This window comes from Rhincodon typus, chromosome 8 (assembly GCF_021869965.1).
Source record: "Rhincodon typus isolate 14 chromosome 8, sRhiTyp1.1, whole genome shotgun sequence".
NCBI classification, from domain to species: domain Eukaryota; kingdom Metazoa; phylum Chordata; class Chondrichthyes; order Orectolobiformes; family Rhincodontidae; genus Rhincodon; species Rhincodon typus.
In genome coordinates this window covers 3,548,274-3,566,831 of record NC_063339.1, presented here as the reverse complement: position 1 = coordinate 3,566,831, position 18,558 = coordinate 3,548,274, and the positions used below count along the sequence as shown (strand labels likewise).

The following is an 18,558-nucleotide window of genomic DNA, read 5'->3' as shown; positions in this document are numbered from 1 at the left end:
AAACAGCTACATAAAACTTGCAAACCCATGTTGATGCACTGTGTGAAACTCTCATTCATTGGCATGTTAGGAGGGGGAAAAGAAACCATAAATTGTGTGTATAGCACAAAAGGTGGCCATTTGGCCCATCATGTATGTGCCAGCCAACTGAAAGTGTGACACAACTAAGCCTGATGAAGGGTCTAGGCCCGAAACGTCAGCCTCACTGCTCCTATGATGCTGCTTGGCCTGCTGTGTTCATCCAGCCCTGCACCTTGTTGTCCCACTTCCACATACTTTCCTTGTAACTCCAAAACTCTTTACATTTTTCTGCTTCCACCACCTGTTTAGAATCAATATATCTTGCCCCATTAAAAACAAATATTTCTCCAATGGCTTGCTCTTCCTGACAATCCCTTTAAATGTTTTCCTTCAGTCACGCCCCAACTCAGTTTCTTTTCACTTATCCTTTCAAAGCCGTTCAAATTTTTCAACACCTTGCTTAAATCCCCCATTCTCTGCTCTAAGGAAAACAACTCCAACTCTGCTAATCAATAAAGTTATGGCTGATCTGAAACTGGTCTCAACGCCACTTTTCTACCTGATTCCAATAATCCTACGTTCCCTGTTAGTTCAAGAATCTGTCTATCACAGCCTTGAACATTTCAACAAGTCAGCAGCCAAACTCTGTCGGGCAGAGAATTTGCCAGCTTCTCTGTATAACTGAAGTGCTGTATCCACGGCAGCATTCCAATGAACCTGCCAGGTAATTCACAAGATATCCCACAGGACAGACAGCAGGGCCTAGCCATAAAGACAAGTTATTCACAGTGACTGGAAAGTGATTTTCCACAAAGATCATTGCTGGACTTACTGCTCACGATACAGATTTTGCAAGCAGTAAAAATAAGTTTCTAAATTTGCAAAGGACACCAAATATTTGGACTAGGTATTGTCTGTACTTCCTTAATCTGAGGAAGAGCATGACGCATTACAAGATGGCGTGAATAAATCTGCAGAACGAACACAGAATGAATTTCAGCAGAAGTGAGAGGCAATACATTTTCATAAAGGAAATGGGAGAAACCACATTTACTCGTAAAATAAAAATCTGAATGGGGTGAGGAGATAAAGGATCTGGGAGTAAAACTACAATCACAAGGACATAGGTTAACTGTAGGATGATAAGATATAGCAGCAGGTGAGGATGGTAGATTTCCTTCCCTGAAGGACATTACTGAACCAGATGGGTTTTTTTCCTAACCACTGACGGTAGTTTCAAGGGCATCATGAGAACCTGGTTTTCAATTGCAGATTTTCAATTTGTTCATTAAATTTAGTTCCAACCAGTTACCACATTGGGATCGGAACTCATTCTCCACGTCATTCCCCTCTGGATTACATCTACCTGAGACAGCAGGCCAAGATCCTCAGTTTGACAAATCATTCCAAAGGCAGCACTTCTGAGAGTGTAGTAATTCCTCAGAGTTACAGAGTAGTATCAGTCGAGGATTCTAAGCTCAAGTCTCTAAAATCCAGGACTGCACAGCCTCTTACAGCCAGCCCACAGAAGATCCCTTCCATAGAATCACATGCAAGTCGAGGCACGAATGGCACTAGGCCACGGGCATAACAGAAGAAATGTCATGACAAGAAAAGTGCATGTGGACATCATGCCAGTCACTGCACAGTCCCCTTTATTCCCCTCTGCCCCACAGTCATGTCTGCCAGTAATGTCTTCTTCGGTCTCAAATGGTTTGCTGACAGCATGAATCACAGCCTCAACCCTGCGCATTTACTGAAAGCTATATTTAATAAATGAGAATATTTTTAGCCCTATCTCGTCAGGACTCACTGTTATGATACCATCGAGGATGATCTTTGACCCATTAGTCACATGTCATTTGGAGATAAAGAGGACATGTGTTTACAAGGTTTTCCAAGTCTGTGCACTCATTGACGGGCAATCAATGTCAAACACCCTGCCACCTCTGCATGTGATTTTACAACTCACTGTACCTGGCCTGGAGCAACAGAGATCAGTGCATCTTTCCACTGTCTCAGCTATTCCCTTGTTTGCCCCACTATACACTGAAACCCAGAAAGCTTGACATCAGTTTGAAGGTATTGACATTAAAATCTGTCATAGAATCCCTACAGTGTGGAAACAGGTCCTTTGGCCCAACAAGTCCACACTGACCCTCACAGCATCCCACCCACCTATAACCCACCTAATCTACACATCCCTGAACACTACGGGCAATTTAGCATGGCCAATCCACCTAGCCTGCACATCTTTGGACTGTGGGAGGAAACCGGAGCACCCGGAGGAAAACCACGCAGACATGGGGAGAATGTGCAAACTCCACACAGACAGTCGCCCGAGGGTGGAATCGAAGCCGGGTCCCTGGCGCTGTGAGGCAGCAGTGCTAACCGCTGAGCCACCGTGCCGCCCCACTTTGTTACTAAAAGGAAGGTGCAAATTCTCTAATATTACTTAATGGTAATCAGCTCCTGTAAAACTGTACAATAGCTTACATTTGTTGAAGGGTGATGTGAACAGTGCTGGTGTAGAAGCAATGGCCAGCTCTTTAATTTATTGCGTAAATCAGACAGGCAGAAGTGGGACTGGCCAGGAGTCATCTAGCATAACTTTTATCAGTTGTGTTCTAAACTAAACAATGGAATTGTGCCTACCAAACCATTATAATTCTAATAGTAGAGCTTACAGCTACAAACAGATAGCACTGGCCAAAGTAGCCTTGCTGAGTACTCTCACACCCCACTACACAATAATTCACACAGTATTGTGAACCAAAACCAGACACCTTTCTCAAGAACCACCAATCACAGGCCGTGGTGACCAGATCAAATATTCCTGCTTTTATTCCTACCCCTAAAAGGGCAAAAAACTTCAAACATGAAGTATTTCAGGAGTCAGTTTTTAAGGGTAGCAGACACTGTTCAATGACCTTTCTCAGACTGCAATCATGAAGCATCCAAATCAACAAACAGCGGTCTTTATTTAACAGCTGGTTTCAAACAATTGTTAGTCCAGATCCGTGCTGACTTACGTGCATTCTCCAGGAACTTTACATCCTCCATGGATCGAATGGCAGCCCTGCTTACAAATAGCTGCAAAACCAAAAGAAAAATTCTGAAGTAGTCATTTCATTGAGACATCAAGTTATTTTGATCACATTCCCTCACATCCTCATTCAGAGGCCAATGACCTCTCCCACAAGATATCAACCAGGTGACCCACTGACATGAGCTCATAGGTTACCTGACAACAGCTGTCTTTCCAATCTTACCACTTGTGCCTAACCATCAGCAATGGATACAGGAAGAACAATGTGAGACATCATCAGTGACTAGGGAGCACTGGCTGTCTTGGAGCAGATATCTGGATATGTTGCAGAGAGATTGATTTTTCCCATGAGTGAATAATTCTATTAGCATCATAGGTACAAGTAAATGACCCGCTCACTCCAACCCCAATCCTGAAATCAGGTTGGCAAATCTCCTCTATATCTTCGAGAACTTTAAAGTTGTTCCTAAAGTGCTGTGACCAGAATTGGACATAATACTCCACAAAACTTGTTGGACATGACTAGAATTTAGCAAATCTTCCTTCTTATTATACTTAATGCCTTTGAGGCCCAATATCTCACATTTGTTATTCTGTCAATGCGCCCCGTAATCCTCAAAGATCTCTGCACCTGAACCCCAAGCTCTCACTGGCCTTGCCCATACTCTGGAACTGTGCCATTCAGTCTACACTGTCTCTCACTATCCTTCCTTCCAAAATGCATCACCTCACACTGCTCGGCATTAAATTTCATCTGCCCATTTTGCTAGACTACATTCTGTTGTACTCAACTGCCATCCTTGCTATTCACCATTCCCTCACGTTTGGGATCATTGAAATTTTACTCTGAATTCTAATACTCATGTCATTTAACTTGCCAAAAAAACAAGCAAAAGTAGGGACTCTATCAATGACCCTTGGCAAACAATACTATGTGCCACCCACTAATTTGAAGATTTACTGCGGCTCACTGTCTTCTGTTCTTAAAACAAAACTTTTGTCCAATCTGACAATGACGATATTCGATAAGCTTCAGTTTTGGTTTTTTTTGCCACATTTTGTCAGTATTTTACTTAAAATTCATGATCCAAAACAACACAAGGCTATCAGAAGAGAGGTGAACTAGAGGGAGCTCAATGTTGTTTTGTCCAGCAAGTTCCTACGTTCCTATGAAGGACAGTTTGACTTACAGCCAAAAACCACCTCAGATGCCAAGTGTAAACCCCATGACAGCAGTAATTAGCAAACACAACATTGACAAGAGATCAGATTTTAAACTATAAAAGGTCGGTTCTGTTCCACATTGGTGGTGGCTTTCTACAGAGTCGATGATGAGTTGCCATTAGGAAGCTTAAATAATGCAATGCTCTGTGGCCAAGAAATATCATATTCATTTTAATGGAACCCATCAAGGCAAAAGCAGGCCATTTAGTCCAGCATGCTGATAACGGATTTGTGAAATAGCAGTTCAATTGGTTTGTTCTGGTCTCCCCTGCTCTTCCCCAAAGCATGGCTAATGTTTTCCTTTTCAAGTATTTACCCTTTCTGCAAATTACTAGTGAATCTGCTTGCGTTCCTTTTAGGCAATACATTCCAGACCAGACAGAAACTCCTCCACCCTACAACCAATGGAATTAACTGCATTCTTCCAATTTTGGCGTCCACGACTCTAATTACTAAGACTGGCTTTCGGGGTCCTAACCCCCAAAACTCAAATTTCCTTCCTTAACATTCCTAATTCCCCTTCCACCTAAAGATGTGCTTTAAAATCTATCGCTACGGCCAAAACTTTGACCAGCTGCATTACTAGCGCCTCATGTGGTTCATTGCGTTAAAGTTTATCTGATAACCCTCATGTGAAACACTTTGGAGCCTTTTGTTATCTTAAAGAAGCCATATAAATGCAAATAGTAATAAAAACATTCTAAACACACCTTTGCTCTTCCATCAATTATCTTAAAGCTACATTCTGTGTGATCAACTCTTCATAGAATCCCTACAGTGTGGAAAACAGGACCTTTGGCCCAACAAGTCCACACTGACCCTTGGAGCATCCCACCCAGACCCATCCCCCTATAACCCACTTAATCTATCTCTCTCCCCTGGTACCAACCACTCCCTGTGTCCCTTCCGAGGCCTTGCATTGTAAATGGATGGATTCCATATCAGGGAGTTTGAAAGTCCAGCTTGTGTTACAGCAGCCTCCTTACCTTTAGTACAGTCACTCCCCATCCAGCCTTCCATACAGAGTTTGTTCCCATTCTGATCGCAAACAAAGTGCCCAAAGACATCATCACGCGGCCGGCAGAACTTGTTGCAGGCTGTGCCATAATAATATTCCTCACACTTCACACGGATCCTGTATTCAAAGTGAGCCACAGCCCCATTGTACTGCAAGGTCATCCACTGGGCCCCTGGGTTGATCATTCCTGTGTGAGCAGCTCGCTCAATCAGTTGCCCTTCATCTAAACAAGGGAAAAAGAGAAAAAAAGTCAAATGCACCCAAGTTTATCTTTGATCATGGATCATAGAATCCCTACAGTGTGGAAACAGGCCCTATGGCCCAACATGTCCACACCGACCCTCAGACCATCCCACCCAACCCATCCCCCAGTAACCCACCTAATCTACACATCCCTGAACACTATGTAGAACAGACAATGCAGTTATATCCCATTTTGAAAATATGGTCAAGGGACAAGAGGGTATTGGCCCACTGGAGCCAATTCCATTTCATGTGAACACATTTAAGAGTAAAGAGCCACATTCACAATATTAAACTGTTCCTGATATCATCTGTGACCAACACGTCACACATAGAAACAGGCACACATCAGTCTGTTTTGGAATGTTCTACCTCTAAACAGGGTGATGACTTGCTACAACAGCATCCTGATTGTGTCCCCCACCTCCTCCATGGGAATAGGAGAAGGTCACTCAGTTCCTCAGTTAGATCAAGCTGATGTATATTCTAACTCCATCGAACCACCTTCTCTGCATATCCCTCAGTGTCTTTAGAACATAGAACAGTACAGCACAGTACAGGTCCTTCGGCCCACAATGTTGTGCCAAACTTTTACCCTAATCCTAAGGTCTATCTAACCTCCACCCCTACCTTATACTATCATCCATATGCCTATCTAATAGCTGCTTAAATGCCCCTAATGAGGCCGACGCCACTACCCTCTCCGGCAATGCATTCCACGCCCCGACCACTCTCTGAGTAAAGAACCTACCTCTGACATCTCCCCTATATGTACCTCCACTCACTTTAAAACTATGCCCCCTTGTAATAGCTACCTCCACCCTAGGAAAAAGTCTCTGGCTGTACACTCTATCTATACCACTGATCATTTTGTACACCTCTATCAAGTCACCTCTCATCCTTCGTCGTTCTAAAGAGAAAAGCCCTAGCTCTCTCAACCTTTCCTTGTAAGACCTTCCCTCCATTCCAGGCAACATCCTGGTAAATCTCCTCTGCACCTTTTCCCATGCTTCCACATCTTTCTTGTAATGAGGCGACCAGAACTGGACACCAATACTCCAGATGTGGCTGAACCAGGCTTTTGTATAGCTGGAAAGCTTTATATGACCAAACGTTTACTGATCTCAGCCATGGGCTTTCTAAATGACCTCCAGTCTTTTAGGAGAGAGAGCCAAACTTCTACATTCCATCCAGTGAGAAAGTGGCTTCTTTGTTATTGCTCTCAAATGATCTGGCTCAAATTTAGCTGGGTCTGCATTCTTCCCGACTCAGCATTTATGTTCCACTCCAGAGTCCTGGACATACAATCCAAACTGATTCTCCAGTACCACCCCAAGGCAGTGCTACACTGTTTGAGGTTCTGTCTTTGGATTAATGGCAGAATGGAGGTGCCATCAACACCTTCAATTGGGTGTAAAAGACCCCCATGGTACTATTTAAAGAATACCTGAAACGTCTGCTCAGTTGATAATTAACCTTCAAATAATATCACAAACTTTTCGACATATTTTTCATTGCACAAAACAAGTTCCCACAAATTAGCTGCTACACTTCCTACATGACTGTGATTAGAGATAAGTACATCATTAGCTGTAACCACTTTGGAATAAGCTGTAGTGGCAGGGAATCACAAAGTCTTTACAGCACAGATAGAGACCGTTCGGCTCCACCAGATCCACACCAATGTTTACACTCCATTGTTCCTCAACTAACAATCAACTGTTGGCAATACTTGCTCATACTTATGGAAAGTGTGAAACTTTTGAAGATATGGACCAATCTAGACATTTTTAGAAAGGAAAAGCATGTGGTTTTATCAGGGAAAAACACTGTTAGCCTGAGGTATGCAGTAAGTTACCTGCTGTTTACAGAAAAATCAAGTGACACTGGAGAAAAGAAAAACAAGGTTTCAAGGGGATTAGAAAACAGGATTTATGGTCCTTAGTTATGGGAAAACCTAGTTGTAAAAGCACAAGGTGGCCCTATGTTAATTGTTGCTTTCCAACCCTTCCAGGTCTTGTTTTACAGACCTTTTACAAAAGCTTAAACACATGGACCAACAGATTCAGGAGCAGCTTCTTCCTCACTGTTATTAGATTTCTGAACGGACATTTCAAATTCGATGTTGATCTCACTCTCTGTGCACCTTCTCTGCAGCCATAACATTGCATTCCTTGCTCCATTCTATTACCCCAATGCACTTTATATAGTATAATCTGCCTGTACTCCATACAAAACAAAACTTTTCACTGTAGCTAGGTACATCTGACAATAATAAATCAAATCAAATCATAGTAGCCAGTTAAGGAAGACAATGCAGAAATTGCAAGTCTCTCTCCTGAAATTCTTTTCTCAGTAGAAGTTCCACGGAACCGGACAAAATTCCAGATGCCTGTATTTCTAACTTCCTTGAGAAAACTGGACTATGACATTTTTCAAAGACTCAGGTTCAAGATGATGGTAGAATTTCAGTTCTGATTCCATTAGTCCATGACAGTCTGAAATTCTACTTCAATCACAAGTGGATTGAGAGAAGCCAAGACATTCTAAATCCTTTGTTTTAGATACTTAGAAGAGACAGCCTTGTGGTTTAATAATCATTAGCCGAGTAAGACAGAACCAGGAGATTTATCCCACCTTCAATGTTCATCCTGTACTGAATTAGTTATGCTCAATATTTTCCTGGGGGAATCTCAGGGAGACAAGGGAACAGGGAAAATCCACATCCTTAAGATTGTGGCCAGGTGATTTGGTCATGCAAGCACGCACACATCCCTGCATGGAGCATGAAGAGGACTGGGCTACAGTATGATGCCTTTAACAGTCAAACAGCAACTCTTGACCACGTGCACTTGAGTGAAGGACTGGGTGGTGTCTGCGGCAGCAGGTGTTGTGAGCCCAGGAGAAGGAATTAAGTATTTAATAAAAACCAGGAGACAGAGAGAAAAAAAATATCAAAATGCCTATTCAACTCACACCTCAGCTATCAGCATCTAGGGTTGTCAGCATTCACCTTTCAAAGACGAAGGGAGTAGCTGAGGCCTGCACAGTTCGATAACCGCACATTGTTTTTGAGTTTCCCTACAAACTTTCCAGGAAGTTCTGCTCCAAGTTCTTTTTTCCAGCCAGAACGGAAATACTAAGGAATTCTGAAACAAAACAAATTTCAGGGTCCAGCTATTTTCTCAAGGCATCTGGGCTCACCACACCCAGCCAGCACCAAAGACTAACCGAGACACACACGTACTTTAGCTGTGCTGTGTTTTAAACAGAAATACGCAATGAGTTTCCGCATTCCTTCACCTGGTATCCCACTTCCCACGCAGCTGAGGCCGTGGGCCAGTAACATGTTGACAAAGGGGTGAACTTTTGCTGTTATTCATGTACTGCTGGGTCAACAATATCGTGTCCAATATTTAATTTTGGCTCAGCATGGTCATACTCTCACTTTAGGTCAGGAGGTAAAGGTTCAAGCCTGACCAGAGACTCGAGGTCAACACTTGCAGCACAATACTGAGGGGGTCCTGCACTGTCAGTACATCCAGCTTCTACATGAGACATTAACTTGAAGTTCTCCCTGCTCGCTCAGGTGGGTTGTAAAATATTTCACACCAATACTTTGAAGGAGGCGGAGACATCTCCCCTGTGGGTTACAGCATAAACAGCTTAATTGGCCATTCATAGCGGAGGCAATGGCCTAGTGGTATTATCACTGGACTGTTAATCCAGAGACCCAGAGAATGTTCTGGGGACCCGGGTTCAAATCCTGCCACAACAGATGGTGGAATTTGAATTCAATAAATATATCTGGAATTAAGGGTCTAATGATGACCAGGAATCCATTGCTGATTGTCAGGAAAAATCCACCTGGATCACAAATTTCCTTTAGGGAAGCAAACTGTCATCCTTTCCTGGTCTGGCCTACACGTGACTCCAGACCCAAGGCAACGTGGTTGACTCTGAAGTGCCCTCTGGGTAATAAATGCTGCCTAGCCAGCAATGCCCTCATTCAATGAATGAATAAAAAAAATGGAATCTACCACAGGAAATGCAGCATTCACTTTCCTCATGATGGCATCCAATTGGCATATACTTCCATTTGTTTCTGTATCTAGCTTCCCCTTAATGCTTTGATAAAATTTGCATTGCATAGGTAACTGGTTCCACATGCTAACCTCTCAGCTGTTCTTTGTGGGAGCTTGCTGTGTATGTTTTGCCTGCCATATTTTGTAAACTATAGTGAGTTGATTGGCTGAAGTGTTTTAGGACGAGGGATTGTGGTAGGTGCTGTGAGAAATTCAAGTTTTGTTTCCTTCATGGAAACCTGCCCAGTAGGCCTGAACCGTCAGCCTTCCTGCTCCTCTGATGCTGCTTGGCCTGCTGTGTTCATCCAGCTCTACACCTTGTTAGCCCAGTTGTTAAGTCCAGTTTGGGTGCTAAGCTAGTTCTGAGTCAACTGACATCAAGTGGGGCAGGAAATTTACTAACATTATCTCCATGTTTGGTTGGAGGTAATGGGATCAAAAGGCAGAACTGTTCTAGTAGCCAAGTGGCATTCAGTAGAAAGTCAACAATCATGTGTTGTCTCGACTGGACTCAGTACTGATCACAACAGGTGAATTCTGCAACACTGTTTGAGGATCATGCACAACACAGTAAGGTTTGGAAGGAGTCCGCTGGTCCCACATGCATCTTTCCTATGCAGTGGCCTCAATCACGGCCCAACTTCCCCACACGCCCCGAAAGATCTTTATACACTTTCCAAATAAAGATAACTGGCAAAGAACCAAAAAGGGGAAGCAATGAGAAACCCAAGCGCAATCAGATTAAATTACAACTGTTCAACAGGAATTGTCTGAATTCGAAAAGAAGCTACCAGGGTTATGAAGTGGATGAGAAAACAGAAAGGGATAGGGGGAACTGGAGAGTGCTTTCAAAGTTTCAGCACAAGCTTAATGGGCTGAATGGCTTCTTTGTGTTCCAGGATAAATAAATAAATCAGATTATTAACATCAATCCACTTTTCTTTAGAAAAACACAAATACTATGCTCATTCCTTTCTTACAGCAGAAGGTGATCCAGTATTAAATGGTAATTTGGTCATTTAGATGAGTTATCTGGCAGCTACTGTATTTGGCAGTGGAATTGAATACAAGTTTAAATAAAAGAGTAGAAAGGAGTTTGGACCCAACAGGCCTATTACCAGTACTTACTCAGGTGAAGTTAGACTGTATTATTCACACATTTTAAAAAACATACTCCAACTTAATTTAGTAATTAAAAAGAAATCAACATTACTTTTTACAAAATATTCTGATTTTTGTAGAAATATACATTAATATTTGAATTTTAAAGTGGCAATGAAGTACTTCCTATAATCTGTTATTTTGAATTTTTTTTTCCTTTACTCATTCTCAGGATGAGGGCATTGCTGGCCAGGCAGCATTTATTGCCCATCTCTAATTTCCCAAAGGGCAGTTAAGAGTCAACCACATTGCTATGGATCTGGAGTCACATGTGGGCCCAGACCAGGTAAGGATGGCAGTTTCCTTCCCCTAAAGGGCATTAGTGAAACAGATGGGTTCTTCCCCAACAACCGACAATGGGTTCACGATCATCGCTAGATTCTTAATTCCAGATATTTATTGAATTCAAATTCCACCATCTGCCATGGCGGGATTCAAACACAAGAACACAAGAACTAGGAGCAGGAGTAGGCCGTCTGGCCCTTCGAGCTGCTCCGCCATTCAATAAGATCATGGCTGATCCTTTCGTGGACTCAGCTCCACTTACCCGCGTTCTCAGCGTATCCCTTAATTCCTTTATTGTTCAAAAAAAATCTACCTTTTTTTTTAAAAGCGTTTACTGAAGTAGCGTCAACTACTTCACTGGTGCCTGGGTCCCCAGAACATTATCTGGGTCTCTGGATTAATAGTCCAGTGATAATACCACTAGGCCATCGCCTCCCCTGCATTCACAATAGTACATGCCCATGTAAACATGTCACACAGTAATCACAGCCTCCCAGCAGTGGGGGTGCTCCAACGTCACTATAACCAATGGTGTTCTTTTGCTTAAACAGGGCAACAAGGGTAATCCAGGAAATTATAGGCTTTACATCAATGGTAGGGAAATTATTGGAGAAGATTCTTAGGAAAAAGAATGGATTTATTTGTGATTGCATGGCTTTGTGCAGGGAAGGCCTTACAAATTTGACAGTTTTCTTTCGGAAAATGACAAAGACAATTGATGAGGATTGGGCAATAGGTGTTGTCTATATGGACTTTACTAAAGTATAGATCATAGAATCCTTACAGTGTGGAAACAGGCCATTCAGCCCATCGAGTTCATACCAAAAGTGTGGGAGGTCTGATTAATAAGCTTTCAGATGACATGAAAATTGGTGGAGTTGTGCATTGTGAGGAAGGTTATCAAACGACACAGCAGGATACAGATCAGTTGGAAAGTTGGGTGGAGTAATAGCAAATGGAGTTTAATCCAGACAAGAGCGAGGTGATGCATTTTGGGAAGTATACAGTAAATGGCAGGGCCCTTAGGAACATTGATATGCAGAGGGATCTTGGGGTGCAAGTCCATTACTCCTTGCAAATAGCAACATAAAGTGATAAAGAGAATGTATGGCATACTTACCTTCATCATTCGGGGAATGAGTATAAAAGTTGGCAGGTCATGTTGCCGCTATGTAAGATTTCAGTTAGGCCACATTTGGAGTATCGCGTGTAGTATTGGTCATTGCACTATAGGAAGGATATGGAGGCTTTGGAGAGGGTGTAAAAGAGGTTTACCAGGACGCTGCTTGAATTGGAGTGTGTTAGCTATAAGGAGAGGCTAGACAAACTTGGATCGTTTATCATAGAGTCCCTATAGTGTGGAAACAGGCCATTCGGCAGAACAAGTCCACACCGACCCTCTGAAGGTCATCACTCACAGAGCCAACTCCCACCTGATATTTCGCACGGCTAACACATCTAACCTACGCATCCCTTGCCACTACGGGGCAATTTAGCATGGCCAATCCACCTAACCTGCACATCTTTGGACTATGGGAGGAAACTGGGGCACCTGAAGGAAACCCACACAGACACAGGGAGAACGTGCAAAGTCCACACAGACAGTCGCCCGAGGGTGGATCGAACCTGCGTCCCTGGCGCTGTGAGGCAGCAGTGCTAACCACTGAGACACTGTGCCACACCGTTTTTGCGAGAGAGTTGGAGGCTGGGGGGGCGACCTGATAGAAGTACATAAAATTATGAGGGGCATGGATGAGTTGGATAGTCAGAGTCTTTTTCCCAAGGTGGGAATGTCAAAAACTGATGGGCATAGGTTTAAAAAAGTGAGGGGGTTATTTTATACCAAAGCTGGTAGGTGCCTACAAGACGCGGCTAGAGGAGGTGTAAAGGCAGATACAATAGCAACAGTTAAGAGACATTTTGACAAATGCATGAGCAGGCAGGGAACTGAGGTATATGGACCATCTGTAGGTCGATGGGATTAGTTCAGAATGGCACCATGGCCAGCACAGACATAGTAGGTCGAAGGGCCAGTTCCTGTGCTGTACTATTCTATATTCTATGTACTAGAATATAACAACAGTGTAGCCAGGCTACATTAGCACATTTCACAACAAATGATAGGGACTAAAACAAAATCCAGAAGAAGAGTAAAGAGCACCATCAACCCTTCCTAAATTTAATTCAAATTGAAGAGATTACACCAGCTACAGCTCTTGCTATATTGCATCTACCAGAATCTTTATTTTGAAAGTGTCTGAAAACATTAGTTGCATGTAGTTTTAAGCATCAGTCAGTACAACACCTAAACTGAACTGAGTATTTCCTACCATTACATTCTCCATGTTAATCTATAATGGATAACAATGCTGCTTTGGGAGGAGGCATCAGTAGAATCTTAACCAGGAGTATCCAATCCAATGTTACAAATCTGTTTCTGATAACAGAGACTACACCTCAGAACACGACAAGACATAAAAGTAAAAGTAGGCCATTCAGTCCATCAAGCATGTTCCAGTATTCTATGAGATCATGGCTGATCTGATAATCCTCAACTCCACCTTCCTGCCTTTTCCCAATAACCCTCGATTCCCTTACTCATTAAAAATCTATCTCAGCAATGAATATACAGGCAGTTCTTCTATAAGACATAGTTGTGTTTTTGTGTGACCTCGTGCTACAGAAAATCGCATTATAGAGAAATCGCTACACCTGTACAGCAGAAAGTCTGTATTATCCGAACAGCATCCACTGTTCACCAAACACATTGCAGACAGTTCGTGTTAACAAAACACACGTTATACCAGAAATACCTGAACTTAATGACCCAGCCTCTACAGCCATCTGTGGTAAACAACTGAACAAACAGGCCTCAGAAGCAATTCCTCCTCATCTCGGTCTTAAAAGGGAAACCCCTTACTCTGAGATGGGTGCCCTCTGGTCCCAGACTCTCTCACAAGGGAAAACAATTTCTTAGCATCTCCCCTGTAAAGTCCCCTAAGAACCTTGTGCTTCAACAAGTTCACCTCTCATTCTTCTAAACTCCAGTGGGTACAGGCCTCTGAGGATTCAACCTGTCCTCATAAGACAATCATTCCATACCTAGGATCAGCCCTAGTGAACTTTCTCTGGACTGCCTCAATGTCAGTCTATCTTTCCTTAGATAAAGGATCCCAAAACTGTTCACAGTATTCCAGCTGTGATCTGACCAGTGCTTTGTACAGTTTTAACAAGACCTGCCTATTTTCATACGCCACTCCCTTTGAAATAAAGGCCAATATTCCATTTACCTTCGCTATTACCCACTGAACCTGTATACTAGCTTTACCAGACTTACACACCAGGACTCTCAAATCGCTCTGTCCTGTAACTTTCTGCATTGAAATAATATTCAGCTCCTCTATTCTTCCTGCCAAAGTGCAGAACCTCACATTTCCCCCACAGTAGATTCCAATTGCCAAGCTATTGCCCGCTCACTTACCAGTCTATACCCCTCTGCAGATGCTATTTTCTCATCCTGGCCAATCTCGTCTTCCCACTGATTTTTGTGTTATCCACAAACTTGGCTACTATACATTCACTAACCCAAGTCATTAATGTATACAGTAAAGTACTGTGGTCCCAGCACTGATCTCTGTGGCACTCCACTAGTTATAGGTTGCTATCCTGAAAATGCCCTCCTTATCCCAACTCTGTTTTCTATTAGTTAGCCAATCCTCTATCCATATACTGCCCCCAACAGCATGGGTTCTTATTTTGTTATGTAGTCTAATGTGTTATACTTTATTAAGTGCCTTCTGAAAATCTAAATCTATTACATCTACTATTTCCCATTTATCTATCCTGCTTGTTACCTCCTCAAAGAATTCTAATAAATTTATCAGTCTTGATCATATTATGCATTTCAAAATACTCATGAGACTCATATTTTCCTGATAACAGATGGTAAGCTAACTGGCCTAGAGTTACCTGGTCTTTTCTTGTCTCCTTTCCTTTCAAAATAAAAGTATTTTGTTGGCAGTTTTTCAGAATCTAAGTATTCCTGGAAGATTACTATAACTGCATCCACTATCACTGTTACAGAGACAGTAGGAACTGCCGATGCTGGAGAATCTGAGATAACAAGGTGTAGAGCTGGATGAACACAGCAGGCCAAGCAGCATCAGAGGAGCAGGAAGGCTGACGTTTCGGGTCTAGACTCTTCTTCAGAAAAAGTTTTGCTGCTTGGCCTGCTGTGTTCATCCAGCTCTACATCTTGTTATCTCCACTATCACTGTAGCTGTTTCTTTTAATATCCAGGATGCATCCCATCACGTCCAGGGAATATACTGGCCTTTACTTTCCCTAGCACATTTTTTCTAGTGATAGTTCTTGTATTTATTTCATCCTCTCCATTTGCCCCTGGATTACTCAGTCGTTGTGGAATGTTATTGGTGTATCCTACTGTGAAGAGTACTTCTTCAACTCTTCTGCCATTTCCTGGTGCTCCATTATTACTCCAAGGGCTTCACTGAATACTTCAACAACCAGAGGTTTTAAAGGGGCTACAGCAATGCAGTTTCTTTTGTAACAGATCACAAGATGGTCTTAAACAACTATGTACTTCTACCTTGCAATTTAGTTGGTCCACCACATAATGTGAAATCTGTGGACCACAGCATGTCAAGTGATGATGATTTGGAATGTGCTGCCTGAAAGGGTGGTGTGAATATTAACTTGTGACTGTCACACTGAGTGGTTACATTCCTGTGAAGCTCCTTGGGACTTCAGTATATTGTATGCTCAATTTAAATACAAGCATTTGCTATTTTTGGGAGCATTTTGAAAAAGAAAATGGAATGAATATTGGAGCAGGGAAAGAACTGCGGATGCTGTGAATCAGGAACAAAAACAAAATTGCTGGAAAAGCTCAGCAGGTCTGGCAGCACCTGTGAAGGGAAAAACAGAGTTAACGTTTCGGGTCCGGTGACCCTTCCTCAGAACTCTTCCCCAGTTCCAAAGAAGGGTCACCGACCTGAAGCATTAACTCTGTTTTTTCCTTCACAGATGCTGCCAGACCTGCTGAGCTTTTCCAGCAACTTTGTTTTTGTTGCCATCCTTACCTGGTCTGGCCTACATGTGACTCCAGGCCCACAGCAATGTGGTTGACTCTTAACTGTGCTCTGGGCAATCAGGGATGGGCAATAAATGCTGGCCTGGTCAGAGATGTCCATATTCCGTGAATAAATGAAAAAAATGGGCTGAATGGCTTCATTCTGTGTTGAAAGACTGCATGAAATCTATCTCAAGATGTTCAACGCCTTGCTCACATCATGGCAGCTTCTCTTGCAGTTTCAGTGTAAAGGGGTATCATTTATCCTGATTAGTTCAGCACTCCCATGCAACACATTCTTGGATCCAACCAGTTAGATACGTCCCTCAGTGAAAATGTGTAGTATAATGTCCCCCTAACACACTGTTTATTCGATTAAAAAACACTTCTGCCAAGTCACAGGAGAACTATTAAGGTCTTGCCCTGACAAGTGCGATTAACAGGCTTGTCAGCTCCACCCTAGCTGTTAATTTATTTGTACGGTGCACATACTGTCACTTATTTGGGCTCTGAACTCCTTTCTATTCCCTTAGTTACTGGCAGAGACCCAAAATTTCTTTTTAATAAAGGGAATAGAAACAACTGTTTTTCTTCATAGTTGACAGCAGATAACCAAAACTGTGGCCTCCAAACACCAAGGACTATCGCCAATTGGGGAGCGTGTTTAACTCTAAGCAACACTGACAGCTTCTTCCCCTGTACTGATGCTGGATCCACATGTACACCCCCAGGTAAACATTCTTCAAGTGTGAGCAAGTCGCTTCACCCTGAGGGCACCACAGAATATTCTGATCCTGCTGTTGACTTGGCGTGTGCACACACACACAGACACACGCACGCACGCATGCAAACACACACACACACGCGCACACACACACATGCACACAAACACACACACGCACGCAAACAAACACACACACAGACATGCACACACACACACGCTCATGCAAACACACACACACGCACGCATGCAAACACACACACACAAACACACACACAGACATGCACACACACACATGCTCACACACACGCTCACACACACACACACACACACACACACACACTTTCAACTACCTGTTCCTGGATAGTCACCAGAAGCAGAATCAATGGCGGATTACTGCCGCCCCCAAGCCTGGAGATATTGAGACTAATTGCAGCACTCAGTCCCTGGCAACAAATCAGATAAGTACGCACGAGCCAGCCAGACATCGAACCTTGCATCTTCCTGTTCTATGAGACTGACTTACCACACCTAGAGTTCACGCTAAAAGGCAATCCCCCAGCCTGAATAAACACAATTCATATTCAACTGTGGTCTGGAATTGGGCCTCCTGACAACTAACCCATTGAAGTACAGAGATCAACAAAGAAAAACTTATTTCTGACGCAGCCTGCATAACCTCAGAACCTCCTCTAGCTCTCTGCAACCGATTGTGCACTTGAGGTCACTGTTACCATGTAAGAAACGCACAAATCCAGCAATGGGATAAGGATCAGACCACGTGTCTTGCTGGCTGAGGGATAAATATTGGTCAGGAGCATTAGGAGATAACAGTGTGGAGCTGGAGGAACACAGCAGGTCAGGCAGCATCAGAGGAGCAGGAAAGTTGACGTTTCGGATTGGGACCCTTCTTCAGAAAAGTATCTCCAGCATCGGCAGTTCTTACTATCCCCCAGGACAATAGGATACCACCCTGTTCTTCCAAACAGCAGGATCCTTCCATCCTGCCGAGGGAGAGGTGGTGCCTTGGTTTAGTGTCTCATGGTCCTCTCAATGTCAATGCAGCACTCCCTCCCTCAGGATATTTCCTCAGTTCTATAGAGCAGGGCAGAAACTGCCAAATTCCAGCCTACAGAAATACAATCGTTTGAGCCACTGTTATTGGCAAGGATGGTCAACTCCTTCAGGGGGACAAAATCCAGGGAGAAAATACTTGTTTGTCTTCCAGTTAGTGGAAGCTTATTAAAACAACAACCTACAAATGGAGACCATCACCATTCAGGAATTAGGTTTAAGATACTCCTTTAGCCAGCTCTGCTTGCTACCTCTCCTGCTAGCATGTTATATCCACACAATCACACACCTCCAGGTAAACAACCTGCAAGTATGAGCAGCTGCTTCATTTTGAGAGCTCCTAGAAAACTCTGATCTTTTTGACAGGCATGTGAGCATGGTTTCAAGCTGAAGCAGGTATCCAGGAGTATGTATGGCACGAGCAAAGACAACAGCCCTGCGTGCGTGCGTGTGTGTGTGTGTGTATGAGAGAAACAGGTGATGAATTGAGCTGAGATAACAAGGTGTAGAGCTGGATGAACACAGCAGGCCAAGCAGCATCAGAGGAGCAGAAAAGCTGACGTTTCGGGTCTAGACCCTTCTTCA

The 18,558-nt window shown here is 43.1% G+C and overlaps 1 protein-coding gene across 1 annotated transcript in view; it reads right to left on the bottom strand.

The window, feature by feature from the left end:
• The window catches only part of LOC109917089 (protein jagged-2-like), a 116,628-nt gene that overhangs the window by 73,415 nt on the left and 24,655 nt on the right, over positions 1 to 18,558 (bottom strand). Inside the window, exons 2-3 of the mRNA XM_048600015.1 lie at positions 5,281 to 5,535; positions 3,054 to 3,114 (exon numbers count right to left, since the gene is read on the bottom strand). Coding sequence (XP_048455972.1) covers positions 3,054 to 3,114; positions 5,281 to 5,535 — 316 coding nt within the window. The remainder of the gene's footprint in view (positions 1 to 3,053; positions 3,115 to 5,280; positions 5,536 to 18,558) is intronic.